This window comes from Lepidothrix coronata, unplaced genomic scaffold (genome assembly GCF_001604755.1).
Source record: "Lepidothrix coronata isolate B3197 unplaced genomic scaffold, Lepidothrix_coronata-1.0 Scaffold68, whole genome shotgun sequence".
NCBI classification, from domain to species: Eukaryota; Metazoa; Chordata; class Aves; order Passeriformes; family Pipridae; genus Lepidothrix; species Lepidothrix coronata.
In genome coordinates, this window is record NW_016690248.1 from 3,344,166 (window position 1) to 3,370,701 (window position 26,536).

At 37.6% G+C, this 26,536-nt stretch overlaps 1 protein-coding gene across 1 annotated transcript in view; it reads left to right on the forward strand.

The window, feature by feature from the left end:
• The window catches only part of GABRG3 (gamma-aminobutyric acid type A receptor gamma3 subunit), a 314,021-nt gene that overhangs the window by 241,976 nt on the left and 45,509 nt on the right, over positions 1-26,536 (forward strand). The window contains exon 6 of the mRNA XM_017818520.1: positions 20,117-20,254. Coding sequence (XP_017674009.1) covers positions 20,117-20,254 — 138 coding nt within the window. The remainder of the gene's footprint in view (positions 1-20,116; positions 20,255-26,536) is intronic.

Consider the following 26,536-nt stretch of genomic DNA (forward strand, 5'->3'; position numbering starts at 1 on the left):
TGAAAATCAAATAAGTGAGAAATCTAATGTCTCAGCTCTAACCCTGCCAGTTTGCATGTGCATTGACATTAAACTTTCATTGTTACATAAACAGTATTTGAACACAAAGATTTTAATTGTGTTTATATTTCTGGGAAGCAAACAGATTTTGTTAGAAAAATCATGGAAGAAAATATTTGAAAGTACATCTCCAAACTTGTTTTCTACTTTATTTTGAAATGAAAATTAAATGTACTGGTTCATATAATTTGAGAGACTGACAGTTTGTTGATAATCAAGAATATTTTATTAATCATAGCATATTAAAATAATGATGTTTTTCAAGTATTTATATAAGTTTGCATAATTAATATTTATTTTTGTAAGTGAACTTGCAACTGTAGGAAGCATTGTGAGTGTGATCAGTTCAGTAACAACTTTGATCAGTGATTCCACAGAGATCTGTGTTGTGGGGAAAAGACCATATCCTGCTGAAGGTGATCTTACCTTTTCCAAGGGAAAGTTCTAGCTTTAATTATTCCACAGTTGAATCTTTGCAAAATCTCTTCCACCTGAATATTGCTTTGTGACCTAGACAAAGGTGTTAAAAATTTTTTTGGACTCCTGATTAACCTAGAGGTACTCCAGGGACCTCATCTCCTGAAAATTATGTGTATGCTGAAGTTTGTCTTTCCTGGGAACTATACAAATGCATATACTTGATCATGCGACCATTTAGTTTTTAGCTTTATTTTTAATTAACTTAGGAAAAGTACTGGTCAAAATTTTTGGATTGAAAAGCAATCATGTTTACATGATTTTTTCCTAAAATTTTTCAATTAATTATAAATAAAACCAAACAAACAAACCCCAAAGGAACAACAAAAATCATTTTCCTGAATTTTTAAGGGACTTTCTGAATATATGCTTTGCATTAAAACAAAGAAACACCCTAAGCCTAAATGTAGTTGCTCTGGAAATATTTTTTAATTAACATTTCCTGAAAAATAAGCATCAGTTCTCTACAGACAGTAGTAAGTTTCCATGTATTTCTTATTTACTACAGCCTTTTCCTCCTGGAACTCCATAGAAAGTCTGTTCTCTTTAAAACCTCTGACATCAGTTTCAACTGTTCTTGTGAAACATTTTTGTATTTCTATGTAAAATTAAACTTATCCAAAGAAATAACAAATGTTCCTTAATTTTTTCTTCAGAGAAGAAAAAGAAAAAGCATTTTGTATGTGTAGACAGTAGGATATGTAGAAAATTATTGCACTGTTGAGTTTCTGGCAATTTCAGAACCTGCCAAAACTACAGTTTTAATGTTGTTATTATAGTTGATGTATCGTGTTTATAAGACAACAGACTCAGGATGAAATGCTGATATGGTCCAAAAGAAACAAAAAGGCAATCACTGATATAACCAGTGTTATTGACAACTGTAAATTTAAGGCCACAGCAATTTGATTTTGACTTCATGTTGATCTATCCAAAGTTATAGTACCACAGAAAGCTATAGTTTGGTGATCTTGTAAATAGAATGTGAAAAGCATAAGGTAGTAAGAACCTTCCACATGAAAGTGTTGTGCATACACTCAGTGAGATGGTAACTATGGGCAGCAAGCTCTGCAGGATGGCAGGTTCAGCTCAAGGTGACAACATGAAGGGAGATGAGGATGTACATCATCCTTCCTCTATTTCTGCCTTTGTTTTAGAATCAAATCTCATTTTTCCTCCTTAAGAAGACACATAGCAAACATTCAACAATTATATTGTTTTTTCCCTTCATTGTATTTTCCCTTCATGAATATCATATCCAGTGCAGACTCTGCATTTCTCATGCCTTTAATACAATGCTGTCCCATGGCATAAAATTATAAAACTATATCATTGACAAAGTTTTTTTCCAGACCAATAGCAGCACAGTTGAGAAAAGCCTTCTTAACACCATCTCTTCCTTCTGATTTTCAAAGAATAGACTTATTTTTCCCCTCTCATATCTGTTCAGTGGCAAACGATCTAGTCTTTCTAAAGACCAGCTCATATACAGGAAGGTAGAAGTATCTTTAGTCATGGTTTGGGTTGGGGGTTTTAGTGTGTGTGGAAATATGTATGTATATGGGGAGGAGGAAAGGGCATTGGTTTTAAATTTATTTTTAGTCTTATGGAAAGCTGTTTGGCTGAAAGCAGTGGAGAGTTAAATTCTCTGCCAGCCATAGGAATAATATAATATGAGCAGTGTAGTTTTGTTATGCTGCCAAGTGTATAACTTCCACCTTGGTCAGAAGGAAGAAGGCCAAAAATCCAGCAATGACAAAGAAGTCATTGGCCTGCTGACTGCCACCACTGCCCCCATAGCCCTGCAGTATCTGGCAAATAAAACAGCTGGGACTGTGCCAGTTGCAAGGATACAGAAAGCAGCTGCGAAGGACTGATTCGTGTCACGGACCATATACCCAAGCACTATCAGTTCGGTCACAATTTGACCTCTATTTGAACCAGCAACTTACAAAGGCAAAAGGCTCTATGTGCCATTATCAATTCCCAGACTCATCAAGTCCTCTCATGAAAATTAAATTTTATCTTCAATATGGCATCCTGAGCCCTAGTTGAGAGGATAGTGGAAATCAAAGCTGCATGCAAGCCTGTCTTTAAATTTATTTATCTCCTGGAATCTGAAGGAAGCCTTTTAACATCAGGTTTTAAAGAAAGAATTAGAATTTGATTTTTTTCTCCAGCTGCTTTATGTGTTTCAGTGTATGAAATATTTGATTGAAAAATAAGTTAATATTTTTGTAATAACCATATTTCTTAAGAAATGCGATGTTGTTATGCCAGGCTCCCTGCTGTGTTCTGTAAACTTTTAATTCATTACTGAGGAAAAGCTATCAATACTTTTTCATTATTACACTATCCTTTTGCTCTGAAATTGTCACAGAGGGAGAAGCAGGCCAGATGTCATTTGCTTTCGTTGACGTCCTACACATTTAAAAGTCTCTAACAAAATTCCCAGAGTGGCCCTTACTCTTTGTTGGTTTGGTTTGACAAAGTGTAGATTTTGCTTCATCTTCCCAAGAAACATGCAAGGAAAAGGAGGTCTGAGAGGAAATCTTACAGTTAACTCTACAAAAAGGTAGTAGCAGTAACTGAACTCCTTCCTTAAACTCTGGTAGGTGGAAACATTCTATAAACCACCAGCTCCTGACTGGTGAGCAACACCAGCGCTAGCAGTGCTTACCAACCTTTCAGGGATGTCTCAAGGCCCTTTCATATTCATGTAATTAGAAATTGGTCTGTGTCCTGAAGTATTTAGCCACTCTGAAGTTAATAACTAATTATTTAGATGTCTGGAACAATATCCTAGATGGAGCATGGATGTACCTGGGTCTGCTCAAGTTCTCCAAGCACCAACAAGGAGGAGGCTGTGAAACGCTTGTTCTTTCATGTGTGGCCCCACTTCAAGGATTAGTGGAACATGACATCTGGGTTTGGCTCTCTTGTTTCTTAATTACTTGGGTGGACTACTAAGGAAACAGCTAGAAAAAAAAAATCTGATGAGGGAAGTTTGCCCTCATTTTTTTTAATGCTTGACAGAAAGAAATAGTCAGTAAGAAATGACAAATTTCGAGGAAACTACTCTACATCTCCAGTATAGCCAAATATATTATATTATGTGAGGAAAGATGAATGCTAATATAATACATTTTTTTTTGTATGAGTGAAGTTTAATTAACTATGTGTTACCATTATGTAAATCCCTCAGATTTAATAATTGAAAAGGCTGGCAAAAGCTTAAGCTTTCCTGACTGGGGTATCCATTGCATTCTGAGATATCCTAAACACAAAAATGCTGTTCTATCTACAAAGATAGCAACGTCACCAAGGAGTGAGGGTGATGCTGTTGGCCTCTGCCCATTAAGCTGATTTCCAGGTCATGTACAGAGAGAAATGTCTGCAAATTTTACAATAGCCAAACAAACCAACATATTCAAGGCTATGAACTTTAATATCTAAAGACTGGGATAACGTATGGACCTCTAAACAAGCTTACCCTAACAACACAAACATTTTGAAGTTTCATATCAAACATGCAGGAGTAGATTCAGGAATCCATTGGGATAAGCAGTGCAATGTAGCAGATGTAGCTCAAGACACCAGATGCCTCTGTACTTCTGATTCTGTTGCAGGTCTTGTGGGATGAACTGCAGCTGGTCGCTTCTCCTCTGTGTTTCTTCCCCTGATACTCTGTATTCGAAAGAGTGAGGAGGTCCCTGGCTAGCTTTCCATGTCACTGGGGCAGAAATACAGGTTATGGTGGACATTATGGGAACAAGAGACAGAGTCAGTCCAGAACTGCAGTTACCTTAAATTTTGAAGCCTTATTCCTCTATTTTGTGTAGTTGTATGTTTACAAAGTAGAAATTAGACTCCATTCTTCCATAGTAGATAAGTAATTCAGTCTTGGTTTCCAGCTGCAAATATGAAAATGTGCAGTAAGGAGATTTTTATTTGAATTATAAGAAGTAAATGAATAAGCCAGGGTCAACATTATGTCTGTGAAAGCTTTAGTTTTAAAGATCTTTTCTGGATGCATTTTTGTTTAATATTAATACCAGAGATGAAATCACAGAACAGCTGTTCAGTTTTTCCCTCTCTGGGAACATATCAGTGAACACTGCGCTGGTTAACTATAGTTTTGTCTGGTGCACAAAATGGGACGGTCGCCACCTCCTACAGTCAATGCTCAAGGGCACTGTGATTGTCACCCTCTTTATACATAGCAGCTGTATAGTAATCATCATTTCAGCAGCAATTGACCTTGCAAATATAAGGTCCTGAGGCAATGAAATGGTTTACAATGTAGCTGCTGGAACGGCATCCAAGGCGGAGAGATCTGCAGTAGTGTAGCAGCATTTAAGACTGATAACAAAAGGACATAAAAGTTCCCAGACATAAACAAGAAATGCATTATTGGCAAAGTGTGAATAACACTAAAAGAATGAACGTGTCTCCAAGCTATTTTGGAAAAGGACTCACCCTCTTTTCTTAATATTGCAAGTAGGGAAATTATTTTGGCTCATACCTGCTGAATGTGCAAGAACAGCAGAAATTGAATATTTTATTAACATAAGTGCTCTGTTGGTAAAAACACAAATTTGGCTAGATCAAACTGATCAAACTGGACCCTAAATCTAGTCCATCATGGTCTTGCAACAGGTCATACCTAAAGTTTCTGAGAAACTTAAGAGAAAATTCAATTATTTTGATAATTTATGAAGCTGTCTGTGTGAGGTTTGTGGATTCTGCATGTGGGAATCAGACCAAAACTTCAGTCAGATCACAAGTTCATATGTGTTGGCTCTTTTTCTTGCTTTTGCCTTAAAGTACTGCTCCTTAAGATTCCTGGAAGATGGGGTGCATCTGTTGGTTGTTGCTGCCGCAGACATACAACAGAAATATTGATGGCAATCTTCTCCCCCTTGGAAGGTTTGGGCTGACAGAACTGCTGTGGCAATCCAACATGTGTCCCCTCCCTTCAGCAGGCTTAAACACTGTGATCCCCCTGTGTCCCACTGCCCAGTTGTCCTGAGAGCAAGGGTGGCTCTTTGGCAGCTGGCCCAGGTATCTGTATCATTTCCAGAGCTAGTGGCAGTGCTAGGTCCAGCAACTCTACCTTCCCCAGATTAATGATCCAACAGCCAGAGCCATGTGAGAGGCTAATCAGGTGATAAAAGGACAAGACCATTGATTTTTGCTATTTTATTCACCTCAAGCTGAAAGGCACTGCCAAAAGTGGCAATCTTGGGAGGGGAAGAAAACCTTGCACCCATTAATATTGGTAAATTTCCTGACAGCAGCTTCTGCCTTCCTCTCTCTGTAGTTGATCCCATCACTACTCCCAAGATGAAACCTTTGTTTCCAATGCTCTCATGGGCAGGTGGAGATGTCCTGAAAGGAGATGAGGGTTTCTCTCTTTCCCAATTTCTGTTTTGTTTTTTTAAACTTTTAATGTGTACATCCTGGTGTCTTAACTGTAGGCTTGTTTAATGTTTTGGGACTTTTTTTAATGATAGCTTTGATAATAACCATCAATGGGCAATAAATTTTATTGTCCAATCGTGTACTTAATTGAAAAATAATTCTTTGCTTGATTTCCTTGCTTTGAAAGCCTGCTCCTGGCAAGCAAGGAGAGACAGCACTAGGACAGACAAAGTCAGCAGCAGTCTGCTGTTCGGGGCAGAAGTGTGCAAGTTTCTTCTAATCTTTTTGCCTGTTCTAGAGCCTTGGAAAACTTCTGCAAGACTTAAGCACTTTGACCAATCATCTGAGCCCCTTGCATTTGGCTTAATTTACCCCCTGGCTCTATGAGGATTCTTTCCACTGGAACATGGACTGTATGTTTTGGAGCTGGGCTTCCCATCCTAGTGGCTTGTCAAACCCTAGCTGCCTCCAGCACCCTCAGCAGTCTGTCCTCAGCAAACAGGCAAACGGAATGAAGATGGCTCACACTGGGGTTTTAATACCCATCAAGAGAAGGAGGCAGATGTGGAAAAAGGAGGTGGATAAAACATCCACCTCTTCCAAAATACCTTCAAGGAAAGGCAGTGCTATAGGCTGGAAAGAAAATCCAAGATTAATATTTGAGATAAAGACAGAAGGCCAAAAGGGTCAAGGTAATGTGACTGGAGAAGACCCAGCATCAGTAGTGATCTGGGGCACATTAGTCTTCAAATTAATGTAATTGGCAGGAAACAACAGCATGCCATGGCAAAGTCAGCCATTGCAGTTGAAAAATCTATGCTTGCTAAGAAGCAGAAAACAGGGTCCAGAAAGCTTCTGTGATGACAAATTTTTATTTGCTGGTAGGCTAAAGGATGAGATCCTCTACTTGTCATGGTCCTTAGGCGAAGCCATTCAAGCAGTCTAAGGCCCCATTAAATATAGCATCTGCTAAATCACTGGCTGGTAGTAAGGGAAAGTTCTTTTGGCAGAGATGCTAAAACAAGTAGCATTGCTGGAGAAGTATGTGATGAAGGCAACACAAAGGAAATGGTGTATTACAGAAAATATCAGACCTGTTGAGTCTCAAAGTGGAGACTGAGCTCCACAATGCATGTGTCATTAGGACTGGATGAGTCCTCATACCTATTTTTAAGAGCAGGTGCTCTTTCCCCCTCCCCTTTCTTTTTGTGGGAACAGTCCTCTCAACCCACTGGAGTAGTGCAGTGTCCAGAAGCATTTTTGGTACAGGAGCAGGCCAACATCCCAGGGGCATACAACTTAAGGATGAGTGGCCTTTTTCTGATTCTTAATAAGACTGCAAGCTTTCCCTCCTTGGAGGGCATTGAAACAAAATGTCTCCCCTGTATGGGAGCTTCTTTTTAAAGAACATATAATATCTGAAGGTTACTTTCTTCTGTCAAATTACAGCAAAATTGGGGAATGAGTGCAAAAGTTTTTGCAGCAAGGACAGATAACATGCACATAAACATAGACAATGAATATAATTACATAAGCTTCATTTCCTGAGCAAACCAAGCTAAAAAAGATTTAATTACTGAAACTTGGCCAAGAGACACAGGAAGCAAAAGCTGCTGAGGTTTTGATTTTCTGTCTGGGGATTTTTTTTAATACTTGTCAGTATGATTTATATGGGGCCTGGAATAGCTGTACACTTTTCAGAACAGTGTTCAGCCTGATGCTGGAATACAAGGAGTAACAAAAGTGCAGAACAATGAGGTATTTGGGAAGAAACTGAAATCTGAGCTATGCCAAAAATTCGCCCCCCCCCCCAAAAAAAAAATTCACAGATAGGATCTTGCCCAAAGAGTCTCACTGTTTTATAATATGTTTTGAGTTTGTTTTTTTTTCTTTCCTAAATGTAAACACTCAAATAAAAATTTTAAAAAGGGTTTTCCATTAGCTGGATGTAGAGATAATATTTTCTTTCAGAAACATGGGCTCACATTTTGCAAGAGCAAACAATTCTGACAGATCCTGGCAACTGCTTTGTGGACCTGGCATCAGTGCCATTTTCACTGCCACAGGAAAGGTAGTTTGACTGTCAATCAGCCAAGGGCCAAAAAGTAGCTTTGTTTGGGACAGAGCTGCTGGGCTTCCAGGGATGCAGCTTGGACCATCCTTGTAGCCATGAAATTTTGGGTGATGACAGCTGCCTGATGCCCTGAAAGGATTTGGGGGTACTGTAGTCTTTGGAGGATTCAGAGCTATTGACGGCAGATAATTGGGTTTTATGTTGATACACAATACTTTTGCTTTAAATCTTTATCGGGAAATGAAGCAGCACAAAACTATGTACCATTGATATGTAGACTTATTCCTGACAGTACCTCATTCTGAAACACACTGAAGAGCTTGATCTTGATACTTCTTGGTTAACTACAGGCAAAGGTATTCATGAACCTAAGAGCTAAGAAATACCACAGCCCAAAGAAAACTGAAACGCATGAGAGAAGTACACCTGATATTTTTGTTCCATCAGGCAAAAGTATCAGTGAGCTGGCTTCTTCAGTTCTACCTCCACCACAACTCTTCAATTTTAGAGAATTAATGGATCATCTGAGGAGATTTAGATCATCATTAGTATCTGTGACTAGAAATTGTTAAATTAACTACCTGGAGATGCCAAATTTACCCTATTGTGTACTGTAAGATACAGACATTTACAATCACTGTGGGGTTCTGGGGAAAACACTGAAAGAGCATGACTTCTCAAAAGCTTTAGCAAGAATGTTTTAGCTAAGCTAAAGATAAACATATGCTTGAAGTAACACACCTGGACAAGAGGTTAAGGCATTGAGATCACTGATTGATACATGTATCTTAAAAGGTGAGAAAAGGACATCTAGAATATTTGGACTGGTGTACTACACAGGAGTATCAGGTAATTTCCATCAGCAGTATCCTAAAAGCAAGTGAGATACAAATAATGAAGTGTGGGGGGGAGGCAATAACCAGAGAAGCAACAGCCCTGAGATGCTTGGAAAGTAAATGACAAACCAAGACATTGATAAATGTTTCCAGAGAAGAGGAAGGCCAAATTTAGTGAATACAAAATGAATGTACTTAACAATTCATCATAACACTGTTGCTGATGTTTAAATGAAAACAGTGCAGTGCTCTCACTAATTTAATTGTGTGTGACTCTAAATATGCCAGAATCAATAATGTGTCTTGTTTATCTGAAATTTCATTTTGTCAGATAATTTCTGATGAGCTGTTACTATGATCAGTGACATTACAGTTTAGCCATAACCTTTTCAGAACTTATTTTTCTGTAAGCATGAAACACAAAAAAGTATGTTAACATTTGTCTTTGGTTGCTGGGCCTTGCATGCTTCACCAATAAAGTGTAAGCAAGTCCTAGAGAGCTAAAACTCAAAACTACAAAATATTACAAAAAGTAGAAATCTCCTTACTGCTCTACTTTACAGAGCTATAAAAACTTATTTTTTGTGAATTTTAGTTTGTGGAAATGATTATAAAGGTGTGTAAAATATTATAAGGGTATGTAAACGACAATAAATCTACATACACCATGATAATAACTACATTAATAAGCAAATAACACTCATTTCTTTGTAAATTGACTGAAAAAACTGAATAGAAGAAATTATTCATGAATAGCTGACTTTGATTTTCCAATGTCAGTTCACATTAGGTTGCACTATGATGTAAAACAGTCTTTCAAAAAAAACCTGTATTAGTCTTTAAAAAAAACCCTGTATGGCCTTTTTTTTTCAATGGCAACAACCCTATTTCACAAATCATTTAAAAACTAACTCTGTTTAATCTCAGACTTAATGAAGTTTGCTGTCTATTTTTTAATTTATCCTGCAAATTGTTTAATTCTATGAAATGGAAGTACTCAAAAAAACCCTCTGTTTTCGGTTTGAAGTGTTCTGTTGTTTTAGCTTTTACTATTCATTCCTGATGTATTATGAGAAGACCTATGAAAAAGTCATAATAACTTTGTATGAAAGTCTTTAGTTCATAATCTGGTTCCATTAATGATATGTTGACTGAGCACAGCACATTTCTGAAGGCTTTTGTAAAGTCATAGGCTTTGCTGCTGTAGCTCATGTGAAGCTTGTAATGGGTTCCATGGCAATTCAGAAAAAACACTGTTAATGTCTAAATTTCATTTTCATGGATCTGAAAATGTACAATTCAGGCTAGTTACAAACCCCATAGGCTGTGTAAGGTGAATATCCAGCTGCAATGATTTTTGTAATTGAAATTGGATAGAAAATTTCTATACATGGGACAGTGTGAATAGACTGTAGAGTGTTTCTAACTTAAGAAGTTAGGCACTGATAAATAGATGGATGTTGTCATGGTTTGAGAGCCCCAAAAATCCAATTTCCTAGTCCAAACCCCCTCTCACATCTCAACCCAGTGTGAGATGGTTTTTCCAGACACCACACGAGACTCCTGACAATGCTATTACTATTTCAGTGTAATAGTTATCTTCAAGCTGTGAATACAAATATTTTCTATCCATACTTACTCTATTTTTTTGGTAAGAGAATACAAAGTCTTCTTGTCTGTCTTTAGAAACACAGGCTATTCCTTGTCAGTTCTTTTTTTATGTACTTGGTACAACAAATAGCTTACTTACTTATATTTACATGTTGATAATAGTACACATCCAATCATAATTCTGTATTATTGCTGATAGATATCGCTCTAGCGATATCTAACTGCATTCATACTTAACATACACATACTGACTATTCAGTAGCAACTGGAAGATAAGGGTTAAACATGCTCAGCATGATCTTTAAATACTGTCAGACCCATGTGAGAAACACAAAATGAGTTTTTAGTGTTAAAAAAATCTGCTTACAAAGTATTCAAAGAAAAACATTAGATAGATTGTTTGTCAATGAAAGGAAGAAACCTGTAGGCAAATTTTGTTCTCTCTCTTCGTCCCCACTTGCATGGACTAAAAAACTTCACAGGTGTATTTTCTTTCATTTCCTGAGCTATTTATGGCTATGTTGTTTACTTTAGTAGAGCTCTGAGTCTCCACCGGACACTCTGCTTGTTCATTATGTGTTTTCAGATGAGCCAAAACACATTTTCTCAGCACTTTGCCTAACAAAGCAATACACAAAGTAAACAACGTTATCTTTCTCATCAGGATAGTCTTAAATGAAATCTTAGTAGTCCTACATGGAGGATATAGTTAATTACTGCAATCAAATGGGTAAAGGCAGGATTATTTTATCTTGGAATATCCAGTACATTTGAAGCTGATACTGAACATTTATGGGCTATTCTTAATCCAATACACATGTTTGTGTTAAAGATCTTTGATGGAACGCACAGCTGTTCTGCCCCTAACTTTGAGGTGGTCTACATAGTCAGTAGGAAAAAAAAAAGGTATGTTTAAAGTTCTCTAGAGAAAGGTATTCAGCTCCTGCTGGGATGTTTGAAGTCAGCTGGCCAGCATCTCTTGGTGTCACTGCTGTCCATCCTAGTCATAAGAAATTTAAGTACTTGCTTTAGAAGAACAATGTCATTAAGCATCTTCAATGAAAGTGCAGTTTGAATGAATGGAAGAGGAAGACTGTATGCTGGCTATAAAGAATGCCAGCAGATCAAAGAATTGCAGATTTGACAGATATTCCTTTAATAAACTGAGGTTTATGTTCTACTTTGGCTATTTTACGGCTTTGATCTCTAAATTGTCCAAAGCAAGCCCTACTAGCTTTGGTTTTAAATTCTTACAGTAGAAGATTTGACTTGCTCTGGTTTATCCAAATATTTTTCATCTACTCTATTGTACTGATGTTGACTTCCTCTTTTTCATAATGCTGAATTAAGAGCCAACTTATATAGAAAATTGTGAGTGATTGGCATCACCTACATCTGCCTAAGATGCTACTTAAATATGCAGTCACTCAGACTTTGTACATCTCAGCATAATTTTTGGGAAGCACCTCTGAGATCACCCTCAGCAAATTCCTGTTTAAATGGACATGAGAAAATTTTACATGCAGCTTGAGATTCTTCATTAGTCAGTTATAAACTGTAAAAAGAAGTGATTTTTTTCTCTTCTCACTTGAGCTCATGCGGTCAGCCGAGCACAATATTTTAGCTGCTAAAATATTCATTTTTAGTTGTTTGTTTTCTGCTAAAGAACTCAATTTACATTTTGAGCTTTACAATGATGAGGCTGATCTCTCAGCAGTAGTACATAGCTCTTGAATTCTCAGCATCATTCAATCGTTTTAGGGCATGTGCAAAAGAAAGGAGTTGTAGGTCCATGCAAACAAAGGGAGATGAGATGAGATGAGATGGGATGAGATGAGATGGGATGAGATTGCCATCTGTTTGAATCTCACCCCAAATCCTATGGAAAACAGGATTTGCTCAGGTGAAGCCTCCCATGTCTATGCAGAGCTGGCTGTGGCATATAAGATCTAGGGCAGAACAAAACAGCAGCACAAGATTCCAGCAGACTCTCAAAAGCCATCCCTTGGCCATGCATTTCTGAAAATTTCCTTCTACCTGGAATCACCATCTCCAGTCTTGCAGCCAGTAGAAATGTGACATTTGCTCTACATTATCAAAAATTTTCTGAACTACATTATGAATAATGTCTATTCTTTGTCTGTAAAGACAGACATTTGTGAAGCATCACAAGTTCATTATCGAATAGCTATGTTAGCTATGGAAAATCAGTACAGTGAGCTAGAAAACTGAATTCTGTCTCTTACTTGTATATTTCTTTATAAGCAGAAAACTTCTAAATACAGGGAGAATAGAACAATTACATATTCCAGAATAATTCAGATCAGAAAAGAACTTAAGCTAGGAAAACCACTTTCAGGATTTTCATTCTTCTCTGCAAAGTATTGGTATTGCAGAAAACCTGGGGTAAAATCTTCAGCGTTGTTCCATTCATAACAGAACAGGAGGTTGGGGTTGTTGTTCCATTCATAACAGAACAGGAGGTTGGGGTGAAGTATCCATTCCATAAAAAGCATAAGGAGGACTGTGTAAGGTTAGGCAAGCTTGCTCTGTATGTCCTCAGTGTGGGAACAAGTTAAGCCAGCATTCAGTTAATTAGGATCTGAAAGGAGTGTTTTGGCCTTGACTGGTGTTTTTGATAAAGAGAGTGCTGTGTTCTCAAAGTGAAAACCACTTTGAACAGTCTACATGATAGCATGGTTTTTCTCCCATGGCTGAACACAGCCACCATATGATGTGAGTGTGAATGTGTGGGATCAAGGCACTGGTTTGGGACGATCTTGGGAATTCCAGTTAACAAAAGACAAACACCGGGTGCTGTTTACAAAGGAACCCTAATAAAAGGGAAACACTGGAAAGATTGGCAGACAAAATCCCAAAATCGAACTTTGTGTGGTGGCAGCCTCATTTCTTTCAGTACCCATATTTGCCATACCTCAGTACTCTGATCCATGCAAGAATTCTCTCCTTGGAAAAAGATACAATTTATAAGCTAGGAGTGAGATCAAACCATTTAATGTTAATGATATTAGAAATGGGGATGGAATGTGCCTAAATCAGAGGAATCTGAACATTTATCAGGTGTTCTAGTTACCAGTGGATTAATTTATAAAAGAATCAGCTGGCCAGAACAATGCAAGCAGATAGGCAAAAGCAATTGTTGCACATGAGGCTTCTGAAAATTGCTTTCTAAATAAAAGTGTTAGCAATCATTAAAAATAAGTATATAAATAAAAATTCATAGCAAAACATTAATACAGGCTATGAGACTTTTTTTGTTTTAGTTTTGGTGAGTTTTTTTCAGAAAGGTGAAGGCATTTGCAAAACAATAGAAAAGTGTAATTATGGGACAATATATGATAAACCCAGCCAATTTCCAAAACCAAATCTCTTGGTACTGCTCACAAATGTGTCAAAATGGAAATTGTTTGGCAATCATAAGGACAGAGCATAAAAGTGTGATGATGCAGCAGAATTGCCTTATCTTCTTAGTGCAATTTCAAGTTACTCCACCTATCCTTTAGGATCTGATACTGGAACAGGGATTTTTTTCCTACAAGGGCTGTGTGTGACAAAATCTTTGCACCCCTATGTGAGAAGTATCTGTTAGATTTTAACAGAAAGTGAGTACATTGAAAAGCCACATCTCAAAATGTCTTCAAGGGAAAACTTCTCTCTTTTCAATCTAATTCTGTTCATTCCACTCTGCCTTCTTTCCCTTCTCATTTTCACCTTTTTATTCTCTTCTGCATTTTCTCTGAGCCAAAATTTTATTTTGTCTATGAATAGCTAGAAAATTTTTACCTCTTACAAGGGTTGGTTCACAGAAAATCCTTCTTTTGGGAATTATTTCTATGACAGCAACACTTCTCTTTTGCTCCTTTCTGTTTTGAAGGCCCAATAGAAGAATTGATGTCATGTAGTTTATCAGTAAATCACATCAGCATCCTACACTTCTATCAAAAAACAGAATTAGTCTCAGGTAAAGGATAATTAAGCATTACTGTTGATGATGGTGACTGGATTGTCTAGTTTTTGTCAAAGTGATATCACAGTCATATTAAAGTATATTTTTGAGTAGAAAAACTATCTATAATGGGACATATATCCTTTAACTTCAGGGCAGTGTTAGATTCATTATTCTGCAGTCATGGTAATGTTGGTTGATTTTTTTTCATAAGCTAATGTACTGTTAATAAGGTGTCAATTACTGATGCAAGCAAACAGGGCAAAGAATACTGTTTCTAATTGCTGTAGTTATCACCTAAGTGCAATTATCTACTATTGCTGAAATAAATCAATTTAGGATTCAAAGCTATCTTTACAACATTCACATTTAACTTTTTTTTCGAATTATTATTATCATACCTGCCTTTTAAAATACTTCATCATTTTTCTTTTCTTGTATTTTTTAAAAACATCACTGAGTTAGAAAAAAGCTAGTCACCTTCATTAGTGAACAGAGAGAACTCAATATGCATTCAATTATAGTGTAGGTATCCATAGGTCTTAAGTAAACTATTAAAAATCTCCATTGTCTTTCCCTACTTCTGCTTCAGTCTACCCTGAAGGCTTCCTGCTGAAAAGACATAATGAATTGTCTATATACCCTATTTTTTAATTTGTTTTATTTTAAACTAATTGAACTGAAACTGCTTTGTCTGCCATCCAGTTGTGCTTAATAAATACATAATATCATGCATTTGAAGATAATACCAGTTTTAAGAGTAGAACTTCCAGGATGTCCTGCTTAAAAGCCTTCTGAGATTAAATAGATGCAGGAATAGATCACTGAGGAAACCTTTTCCTCCAAACGTTGAGAAGTTTGGATTAAAATGCAGTTTGTTTGCCAACAAAGAAGCAATCATAAAGACTGCTAACAAGAGAAAGAGCCCGGACAGATTTTGTGGAAGCATATGATTTGTGATCCAAAACACGGTGCCAGAGAAAGGTGCATTTCTGGACTTCATTATCCTGTTCTGACCAAGACTGTGTTGACAGAGGTCTCCCAATTAGCCTGAAGAAGAGTTAACAAGGTAGTATTCAAGAAGGCAAAGTGTTTCTGAAAGCATCTGGCTGTAAGCTGTAAAGGGCTGCTCATTCCCTGCCTCTAATTGGAGTAGAGCATCCTCCCTATACTGACCACCTTCACTGACAACAGTTGAATCTACAGTGCTCCCTCCATGCTTGTGATGTAAACTTCAACCACTTACTGATGGCAAAAGCTTGTCTTTCAGATCACGCTTTTCCCTGACTTCGAGTGTATATCTAACACCCCTGGAAAAGCAAAACCTTCCCAGAATCTGGCTATGTCTTTCAAATATATACTGCTGGCACAAGTATCAGTCCCTGGCAGATAATTAACAGAACCAATCCTTTCTTGCCTGCTTCCCCCACATTTTCAGCTTTGCTGCTGCTTTCATTAACTCCTCATTGCATACTCTCAGCATACAAGTTTTTGCAAGGCTAAGAAGGAGAGAGGACTTTTCTAGTTGTGTTCCTTCTGCTGGGTCTACCTGTGTTATATGTGAATACAAAGTGTGGGGAACCAGGAGTAAAATAAGCTTTTTTCACGGAGTAGGGAAAAGATGTCTGAAGAGATGAAAGAAGTTAATTTTTTTCTATGCCTTTCTGTCTTTCCATGTCTTGGACACTTTTCTAAGGAAAGCTTTTTAACTCTTAAAGTGGTCTGTGTCCTTTTTTGACATGATCCCTTTTTGGCTATCTTTCCATAGCTCTACTCACTTCCTAAAATAGATCCATTATCACACAACAGAAAGTGAAACAAAGATATCAAGCATTGATCTAAGATGCCCAGGCCAACAACAGCATTGGGGAAATCAAGGTTAGAGGCAGTATGCACTAACAGGCATCATTGGTCATATTACAGAAGTTGGTGATTTTTCATCAGTGTTGATTCCTGTAGCAGCCATGCTTCAGGGGCGCTTGACACCAATTCTCACAGCTAACTTATAGTTGCATATGCCTCTCATCCAGCCTGGAGATCTTTCTGGTCTTAACCATTTTTTCAGCAGTTTGGTGGAAGCTTCTGCACAAATCAGTCTCCCTAGAAAGTGAAGCAGTATGAATATGAAGAATGAAGTTTAAATATTTTTAACCTCTCAATTCCGAGTCATAGGGTGGTGATGTGAGAAGATGTGGTAAGGTGAGTTCAATTATTCAAAAAATAAAGGGGAAATAAAACAAAATCCAGAGAATCTCAAAGGTTTTCATGACAATTTGACTTTCTGTTATAATACACTCACCTCCAAAACAGCAAAAAGTAGAAAATCAAAGTCATTAAGTATGTTTGGTGGAAATAAACAAGAGTTATTACATGGATACTTTCTCCCGGGCTCTTAAATAAAAATCAAATTTATTCTTGACCTGATTTTACAAAAACATGTAGTACCAATCTGACAAAAAACCAAATGGTCAAAGTGTTCTCTAAAAGTCTTTGATATTGTATTTAAAAAGCTATAGCACAGCCTGGAAAATAACCATTGGACTAAAAATTAGAAGAATTTAATCAAGTAAAATTCTGGAAGGGAAAATGAAGTTGTTGACTTTGGTAGAGAAGATCCTGAGTTGCAGGTTGCCAGAACTTGGATGGCTGTAACACAGAATACACATTTTGTTGTCTTCTTCCCATGACATCCCCCTTGCCATCTTACTGGCACCTGCTGGAAAGTCTCCAGGAGGAGACTTGCCCTGTTGCAGTATGAATATTCTTATATAACCTGAAGCAACCTGACAGGGTAAACAGACTTGATAGAATTATGTTCATCATGGATGACTTAAAGCCACAAGGTCTGGAATTTAAGGTAATTTACTGTCATTTGTCATGCTGGGAAAATGAAAGAAAGCAGACATTTCTACAGATAGCACATTTAGTTGTGTTGAGAACTGAACAAGAGAGGTTGCATTTTCTTGTGGAAATACTGAAGTCTGCAGTTCTGATATTTTCTACAATGAAATATTTAAAGGGCTAGAAACAATTGGACTGTGTATAAGAAATATAGAATATCACTGAAAAAAGAACCGAATATCACTGAAAAAAGAACCATCATGGATAGTTCTTTCTGCATGTTAAACAAATGGACATGAAATGGAAATGAATGTAAATGTGTTACTATTCCATAAAAGTTATTTTTCTTTTAAATTAATTGAAAAGTGAAGTCACCTGGCACCGGAGCAGAACAAATTAGCAGTTATTTAACAGGTTAAAACAACTCTCATTGATAGCCAGCTTTCAAGCATACTGACATTGTAATGGATTTCTTTTGGTGGGGCGGCTATGGGATGAAAGGAAAGCAAAAAAAATCAGAAAGAAATTGAATTCAAGGTTAACTGGCACAACTTTTTCAGTGAAATTTGGGGAAAAAAAATATAAAAAGATCATTTTACATAAATTTAAAATAAATTTATTAAAAAGATAAAATCTTTGTTACTTCCAAGATATTTGAAATATTTTTACTGGCAATGATTATGGTGAAGTTTATCTGAGAAAAGGAACTCGATTTACTGCCTGTGATAAAACCTGCAAATTAACACTTGGGGCCCCAAGTTCTGCAGCAGGAGCTGGTGCAACAGGGCAAGAGTTTCCTTCTCTTCACATCAGGAGGCAAATCAGGAGGTAGGATTAAGACTCAAATGGCATGGCAGCCCCCTGTGTGGTACTGATACTGCCTTGTGGGGAAAGGGCGGTTTGGGCACCATCGCTCGGCATGAGTGCAGGGCAGCCACAGCACACCAAGGAGGCCATCTGATGCTTCTTTTTCCCTTCTGAACTGCAGGGGAAAGATATCAGCAGCCCCACGGATGAAGCAAATTTGAGAAGGCTCCTGATGAAAAATGTAGAGCTTTCCATTAGAGGGAGACATTATTCAGTCAGAAATAGAATCATAGGATCATTTAAGTTGGAAAAGACCTCTAAGAACATCAAGTCCAACCAAATAAAAAATGCTCTGCCATGCCTGCTCCTAAGCCATGTCCCTAAGTGACACATCTACGTACTTTTACATCTTTTAAATACCTCCAGGGATGGTGTCTCAAACGTTTCCCTAGGCAGCTTTTCAGTGCTTGAAAACCCTTTCCATGAATAAATGTTTCCTAGTGTTCAATCTAACCCCATCATCCCCAGTGCAACTTAAGGCCATTTCCTCTTGTCTTATTGCTTATTACTCGGAAGAAAAAATGTGATCAGAAGGCTCAGTCAAATAGGAGCCAGACTCAAGATTTCAGATGATGCAGGGCTAAGGCTCAGAGGCCCTGCAAAGCTTGACTTCTTTTACTGTATCACTGTGTCCTCTGACATAATCTGCCAGCCAAAAAAAAATTAACCTTTAGGTCAATCTCACAGACTGTCACAGCAGAATTGGCTGTGAAATCTGCTTGGCAGCAAGAGTTTTCAAGGAGAACAGTGTTTGTTACTCAGTTAGGTCCTTCATGAGTTATTTCTTTATTTACATAGATGGAAAATATACAAATGTGACATTTTGAATTAACACAAAGTCATTTTCTACAGATTAGAGCTAAGGGGCTTGTGGGTATTCTTCTTGCCATGTTAGTGAGAAGGATAAATAAGGCCATGCACACCTTACAGCAGTACCCCAGCAGGGTGGAACCTTAAACAAGATTAAGAAGACACTCATCAAGGAAATAGCACCATGACCAGAGAAGTTGTTTTGCAATGCAAAAATAAAAATTTATCAGTATCCAATGGGAAAAAAAAATTACTGATGAGACAGTTATATTAACCATCTATTGTTGTTGTTAGGCTTTTAATTTCCCTTATAATCTACATCTACTCTATTAATTAGATGAATAAAAATTGATTGTGCTATGCATTAGAGAACAATCTAGTTTTAGCTAGAATAGGCATGCTGTTTTCTAGATGGTTTATTATTATGTTTTGGACTGGTTGAAGATTTGTTGTTGTACTCCTATTGGAAAATGCCATTCTCTAACAAAAAAGAAATTAAATATTGGCATGAAGATTAATTATGACCACTGAATGCTAAGCTGATAAGGACTTTCAGAAGCTATTTCAGCTGTAGAAATCAGGTGATGACTCATTAAATACAAAGACTTTAGAAGTAATATGGTGGCATAATCGCTTTACAATTCCCACGTTAATTAAAATTTTGCTTTTTTTGCATTGTATGAAGTTACTTTCAGAAGTACAGTAGCACACTCCACATTAGAACTATTGCAACTCTCAAAACAATGAGTTCTTTTCAATTGTTCATATCTTACACTGAGACTCCCCTTTTTTTGCGATCTATTGATTTGCACAGCTTCTTCAGAGCCTATGTAAAGCAGTATACTTCTGTGTCTGGACCTCAAATTAGTACGATCAAATGCATCTCTAAAGAGATCTGCTTCTGATGGAACCAACCATTTTATCCATTATCAAAAAAACAGTGATTGTGAAAAATCACAGGCTTGCCAGTATTATGACTATTTTTGTGTGCTGCACAACTCGAGCTGAATTATACCACTTAACTCACTGATAATTAGATCAGAAATTTAGGTGTTCCCAAATAGCAGTGAAACAGTGAACTGATACTGTTTTGCAATACCTTCTTTTATGAAATGCAATATATTCATGTACATACATATTAATTTCTAGATGGCTACCCTAAAGAGGAAATGATTTACAGATGGAGGAAAAACTCAGTGGAGGCTGCTGACCAGAAATCTTGGAGACTCTATCAATTTGACTTTATGGGTCTCAGAAATACTTCAGAAATTGTGAAAACCTCTGCAGGTAAGAATTGAACAAATGGTAGAGCTTTTTCTGGAAATCATATTATTTAAAAATATTTATTCCAATTTTTCTTTCATTTGAATGCAAATTGATTTCAATGTGTACCAATGTTCATATTAAAATCTGTAAAGTGCAGACTTCAAAAACATTGACTTTATCTAGATTTTTTATAACTTCTTCTCTACTCTAGTAGTAATTTCACAAACTAAGGAATAAATACTAAGTTGATATGGCTGTTGGTTATATACTTGAAGTTACAATATGATTCTCATTCCTCATCTAAGTTTATTTGCATTGAATGCATTTTCACCATAAATTAAAGATAAAATGGTAGGTTGGTGAAATTAGATTCTTTAAACACTAGTTAACCATTCAGCCACAGGTTTAATATTTCTTTTAATGTTTCAAAGGCACTCTTTATTTTTTCAGTTGGTAAATGCCCTTGCTAGTGACTCTGCCAACTGACTGTAATTAAAATCCAGTCATGCTTATTTTATTTCTTCAGAAATCTTGTTGTTTCTTATAATAGCACCAATATATATATATTAAAAAGATATTTAAACAGAATACATTACATGAACTGGATAAATTCTCATAAAATTCACACAATATCTAAACTGTATACATGACTCTGCAGTCATCTCTGTGATTACAGTTTGGTAATTCTCACAGCTGCTGAGGGAACCTGCTAGAAGTGACCTTCTGCTTAACTGGTGGTAAATTTTTGAAAAATCCCATATATATATTTTTTTCAAAATGTAAGCAAAAAGCTAAGCTATTATTTTGGAAACACTGTGAATAATATTAATGATAAAAAATTATAAATCTTTGAAACTACTGCTGTTGGGTCATGGCCCACCGACTAACATCGGCAATGTATTCTCAGGATTGGATAGCAATTTTTATAATGAAGAGTCATTAAAGCTTTAGTGAATATTTTGAGCTGGTGGTTTAGCAGAACAAAATGTTGCAAACAGCACATACCTAAAAGTTCTGTTATGGACACAAAGCCTTGTAGTCTTTAAGTTTCTCAGGAATGCAAATTTCCCATAAATTAAATCAGGTGTTGGCAGATAACAGTCACGTACAAAATACCATTAAAGTGTCTGCATATGTGGTTTAACCCCAGTGGCATCTCAGCTCCATGCAGCCGCTCACTCACTTTCTGTGGTGGGATGGGGAAGAGATTTGGAAGAGTGAGAAAACTCATGCTTTGAGATAAAGACAGTTTAATAGGCAAAGCAAAAGCTGTGCACAAAAGCAAAGCAAAACAAGGAGTTCATTCACTCCTTCCTATGGTTAGGCAGGTGTTCAGCCATCTCAAGGACAGCCGGGCTCCCTCACAAGCAACAGTGACTTGAGAAGACAAACACCATCACTAGGAATATCCCCCTGCTTCCTCCTTTTTCCCCCAGCTTTATATGCCAAGCATGATTCCATACGGTCTAGGATATCCCTGCGGCGAGTTGGGGTCAGATGTTCTGGCTGTGTCCCCTCCCAAATCCTTGTTCCACCCCACCCCTCGCCCCCCCCCCCCCGCCTCCTCGCTGATGGGGTGGGGTTAGGAGCAGAAAAGGTCTTGAATCTGTGCAAGCACTGCTCAGCCATAACGCAAACATCCCTGTATTAGCAACACTATTTCCAGCACAAACCCAAAACACAGCCCCTGTAAGGTCCATATAATAAAGTCCTGTCAATTGCTGTGTGTTTTTCTCCACGCCTGAAACCTCTCCCATCCCAAATCTTGTTCCTTCACAACCACCCCTTTGCAGACTCAGGACAGAAAGGAAGAGCAGCATTGTTCAGAGTGCTGCACAGGGGATCATTTGGACTAATGAGATGGAGTTAGGAAAAGGGAAGCAGGCAGGATACCAAAAGCAGCTTTCTGACAAAGAGAGGCACTAAACATCATCTCTTCCTCCCAAGGGAAATTATGAAAACTGCTATTAGAGAGGGCATTTAAAAGCAGACTGGGCAAAGCATGAGAAAATGTACTGCAGGGAGCAGTCCTGCAGTAACAGGAGATGGATTCAAAACCCTAACTTCTTTTTTGGCTTCTGACTTACACCTTTCTGCTCATTTATGACAGTATTATTTCTCACTAAATTAGATGTTCATCTACATAATGTGAGAGCTGCTGCAGTGCTACCTTCCTGTGTCTAGTTTGTTGATCTCTTTTTCAGCTTCTCTTCAGCCATGTTCTGGCTATAATAAAGAGGTCACGCTGGCCACACGGCAACACACTGCTGCTCTTCCAGCATTTGCTTCAAGTCCTGTCTTGGTAGTCGTTTTCACTGCAGAATTACTAGATTTACTGTTCATCAGAGTTCTGTTATTTGACAGTTTTTCAGTCTTTCCAAACCTTTTTCAGACATCTAAATAACCTTTATGCCAATCTATGACAATTTCAGTGGTACATAAGTAGCAAGCCGTCTGGTACAGAGTGTATTTCTGAAATAAGCAAGATGAGAAAGATTGTCATGTCTTGTGTTGAACCAGCAATGGCTTAAAGCATTGCCACAGTGGTGTGCTTCATGCTTGCAAGACTAACATTTTTTACAATAATCTGCCAACGAGGCGAAGTCTTCACTGCTGTCTGTACGAGGTATACAGTTTCTTTCCTGAGGATTTTTTTTTAAATTTCATTCTAAGATACAAACACAACAAAATAAGTACCTACTGCATATGGTGATTACATGGAATGAACAGCAAAATCGCTGTGCTGGTGCTATGGTCATGAACCTTTATCTTACATCCTAAGTAAGCCTTCACTGTCAGGTAATACCAAATAATTCACAAGTACTGAAAAATTCCCCTGTTGGCGAGATACTCAGATACCATAGCAAGACCACTTCTCTTGCTAAAATGTCAAAAAAGGCTGACAAAGATAGTTAAAGTAGAGGGAATACTAAGCCACCTGGCATTCAGCCGTGAAAAAAGGACAAACTGCATGTAAGGAGGAAATTCTCAGATTTTAAAATTGCGAATTAGCCAAAGGAAAGGTGACCTTGGCAACAGGAGAGAGAGGGAGAACATCATCCTTAAAAGCATTCTGTGTGTGTTTCAGGTTTCTGAGTCCTAACCTTCCAAATAAACTTGAGGGGGAAACAAAAGCAAAGACAAGAAAAAAAAACAAAAAGAAGGTCAACACACTCTCAGAGATTTATACAGAGGAAATGATGCTCATGTGCCTAGCTCTTCTACTAGATGAGCAAAGAACAGCTGACTTGAGAAAGCATGTCAAAATAGTCACCTCTGCTTACTTTTTGGTGTTAAATGCTCCCAGATCACTTATCTGTAGATGCAGAGAGCCCACAAGAAGTACCCACACAAGATGAACCAGACTGACCAGTGCCAGTCCAGGGCTAGTCAGCAGTCCAGTCATCACCCAATAGGTCCATGTTCATGGAGCAGGATCACCACTCAGCCCAGCCATCAGACTGCCAAGGCAAGGTCAGGGTTGGCAGCAGGCAGCTGAGCCCCTCAGCTTGAGGAAGGGTTGCAGGAGGAGTGGCAGGGCAGAATGGTCACAGGCTGATCAGAGCCTGTTGGAGCCTGTTGGTGCTCTCATGGTCTTGACGATGAGTGGGAAAAAATGCACAAATCCCAATGTGCTGAATGTGGTTGTGTCTGTGCATATTTGTTTTTAATGATCTGATTCAGTCACACTCTCTCATGTACCAGCTAACTCATCTGAAGACATTTATTTAATGAATATTTATAAAACGTTTGGGTTTTAAAGTCATTGATATTTTTAACATCCCTCTGAGTCCTGATGACACATCACAGAGCGCTTGTCATCTGTGTGTTCTTCTCAGGACAAATGAGAATTTGGGGAATTTTTTTCTCAAATGTTTAATTCATTGGGATCCAGCTACCTCAGCTGACTGTGCTGCACAGACTGTCTTTAACCAGATGGCATCCTCAAGCAGATGGATGGAGACTCAGAAAAATGCAACGTGTCGTTTGAAAACGGTGTCTTATTTTCACTTGCCTGGCATTGCAGGAGCTTTGCCTCTTCACCCAGGGTATCATATAATCTCAATTGCTTTGATGGTTAGGCTTTGGTTTACAGCCCTCAGCAGATATCTGCTCTGGGCTCCTGTGATTTCAGATGGTGTCCCCTCCTCTTCCAAATACTGTCCCCACCTCTCTTTATCCTGTCATGCCTGACTCCTAATGTGAGTACAGAAGAGAAGAAGGAGAATCTGCCCTTTTTTTTTCTTAACCTGGCACAAGTGGAGTGGCAGCTGAATTCCAGTGTCTCAAAACCTGCTTTCCCCTGGTGCTAGACAATATTCTTCTGTGTTTGTTAGCTGAGTGTGGAAAAAGTCTGGTTAACACTCCCCAAAGAGGTAGAACAGAAAATGCTTTTGTTAAAGGAATTCACCATTACTCTACTCTCCATCTCTTCAGCTCACACCTCCCCTGGCCTTTAGAGACTTCCAGATATAACTCATTTTCATGGTTGTTTTTGATTCCTTTGTATCAGGTCAATGAAAGTATCCTTGTAGCTTTCTTTGGGTTCTTGAAATTTATGATCTGAATTTTAGACCTTGCAAGTTCACTAACTGTGCTTGCATTTGTTCCCAAGGTTCATTAAATCAGGTTTGTGCTTTCAAAAATCTGTTTCTGTCATTTAGAAAACAATTCTAAGAAGTTAGAAATGCTGCTAAAATCCTGTGTTTCTTAAATCCTGTGTTGAGTCTTGAGGCTGAGTATAAGTTTATTTTCATAGGTAGTAGACAGAACCATACAGGGACAGCTGATGTCTGACATGTCACCTTTCACCAGAGTTTCCTGTCCCCATCACACTCCTTTTTGCTTTCTCCCCTTTCCTACACAAACACACACATACAACTTCTCAGAGTCCTTGTGCATCTTCTACTCCCATGGGCTCCCATTCCCAGCAGCTCCAGCATAGTCAAACTAGCAGGTACCAGGAATGCACCCTTCAAAGCCCTTCTTGACCGACTCTCTAGCTGCAAAGATGAAGATAACTCTTCTGGCTACCATTACACAGGCAAACAAGCACACCATACAGCACTCATAACTTCATTTTCATTCAACTTTTCTTTCTTATGTGCAGCTTTCTCCACATTTTTTTTTTCCATAATGAAATCCATCATATCCAGTACAAGACCATAAAATCTCATTTAGGACTTTAAATAGGTTGAAAACACTACTCAGTACTTGAAAATAACGCCTAGTACTGACCCACGGAACTGACTCGTAACATATATAATGAATTCATATTTTCCCCGTTCATTTTTCATAGTTCATTGTGAAATATAACTCCAATAACACCTTTAAATCCAGAAGGTTCCTACTGTTTAAAATTACTTTGCGTGCAGCACCTATACACATATACACAGCCTGGATATGAATTGACTCTCTCATTCTTTGGCTTCTTTCAGAAGAACAGAATAATACTATAGGTTCTTTGCCTCTGCAGTCATCTACAGAATGATGGAATAGCATAGGACTTATTTTTTGACAGTAAATACCAATTTATGTGAAAACATAAAATTAGTCTGTTTATGAGAAGATTTAGCAATAATCTTTTTGTTGACAGAGTTTTATCTCTGATACAGTATTTGGAAAAAACCAAATCCCATTTTAGCAGAAATAATCAACAGTATTGACTTTTGAAAGATATTCACATGTCAAATAGCAATCTATCAGAATGCATATTTTGAAAAACTCACAACTTTTCTAAGAGAAATTTCAATTTTTAGTTTTAACAGCAATTCATATAATAGAGTCTGATAACTTTGTCTTTAGCCACTCAGGTAAGAAATATAATAAATTAATAGACCATTACTAATAGTATTTCTGGTCTGTTAAAGTGTTTTCCTATATTGGTTGCAAGTTTGACTGACATTTATGGGAATCAAAACTTTTATATTGCCCTGCAAATCCAGCAGTTGCTCATCTTGTTGCAAAAGTGCCTCACAAAGCTCATAGTAAGACAGCTTCTGAAGAGAGTGATTTATAACTTCAATAGCCTACTGAAGTTAATAGAACATTTCCCTGGTGCTGGCCTGGGATCAAATACTGAAATGTAGAAGCCTGAACTCTTTAGTTAATGTGAGTAACTCTTTAGTCACTAGAAAGTAGAGAAAGCTCAGTTTAATGATAAATGAGTCAGATAACTGAAATGTGCTCTAAAAACACCTTCCTTCTTCTGTTCACAAATAGTACAAAAGATAACCAGAATAAGAGGAGTGGAGATTCCCAGCTCCTTCACTTGTTGCAAAAAGTTTGCTTTGCCATGGCAAA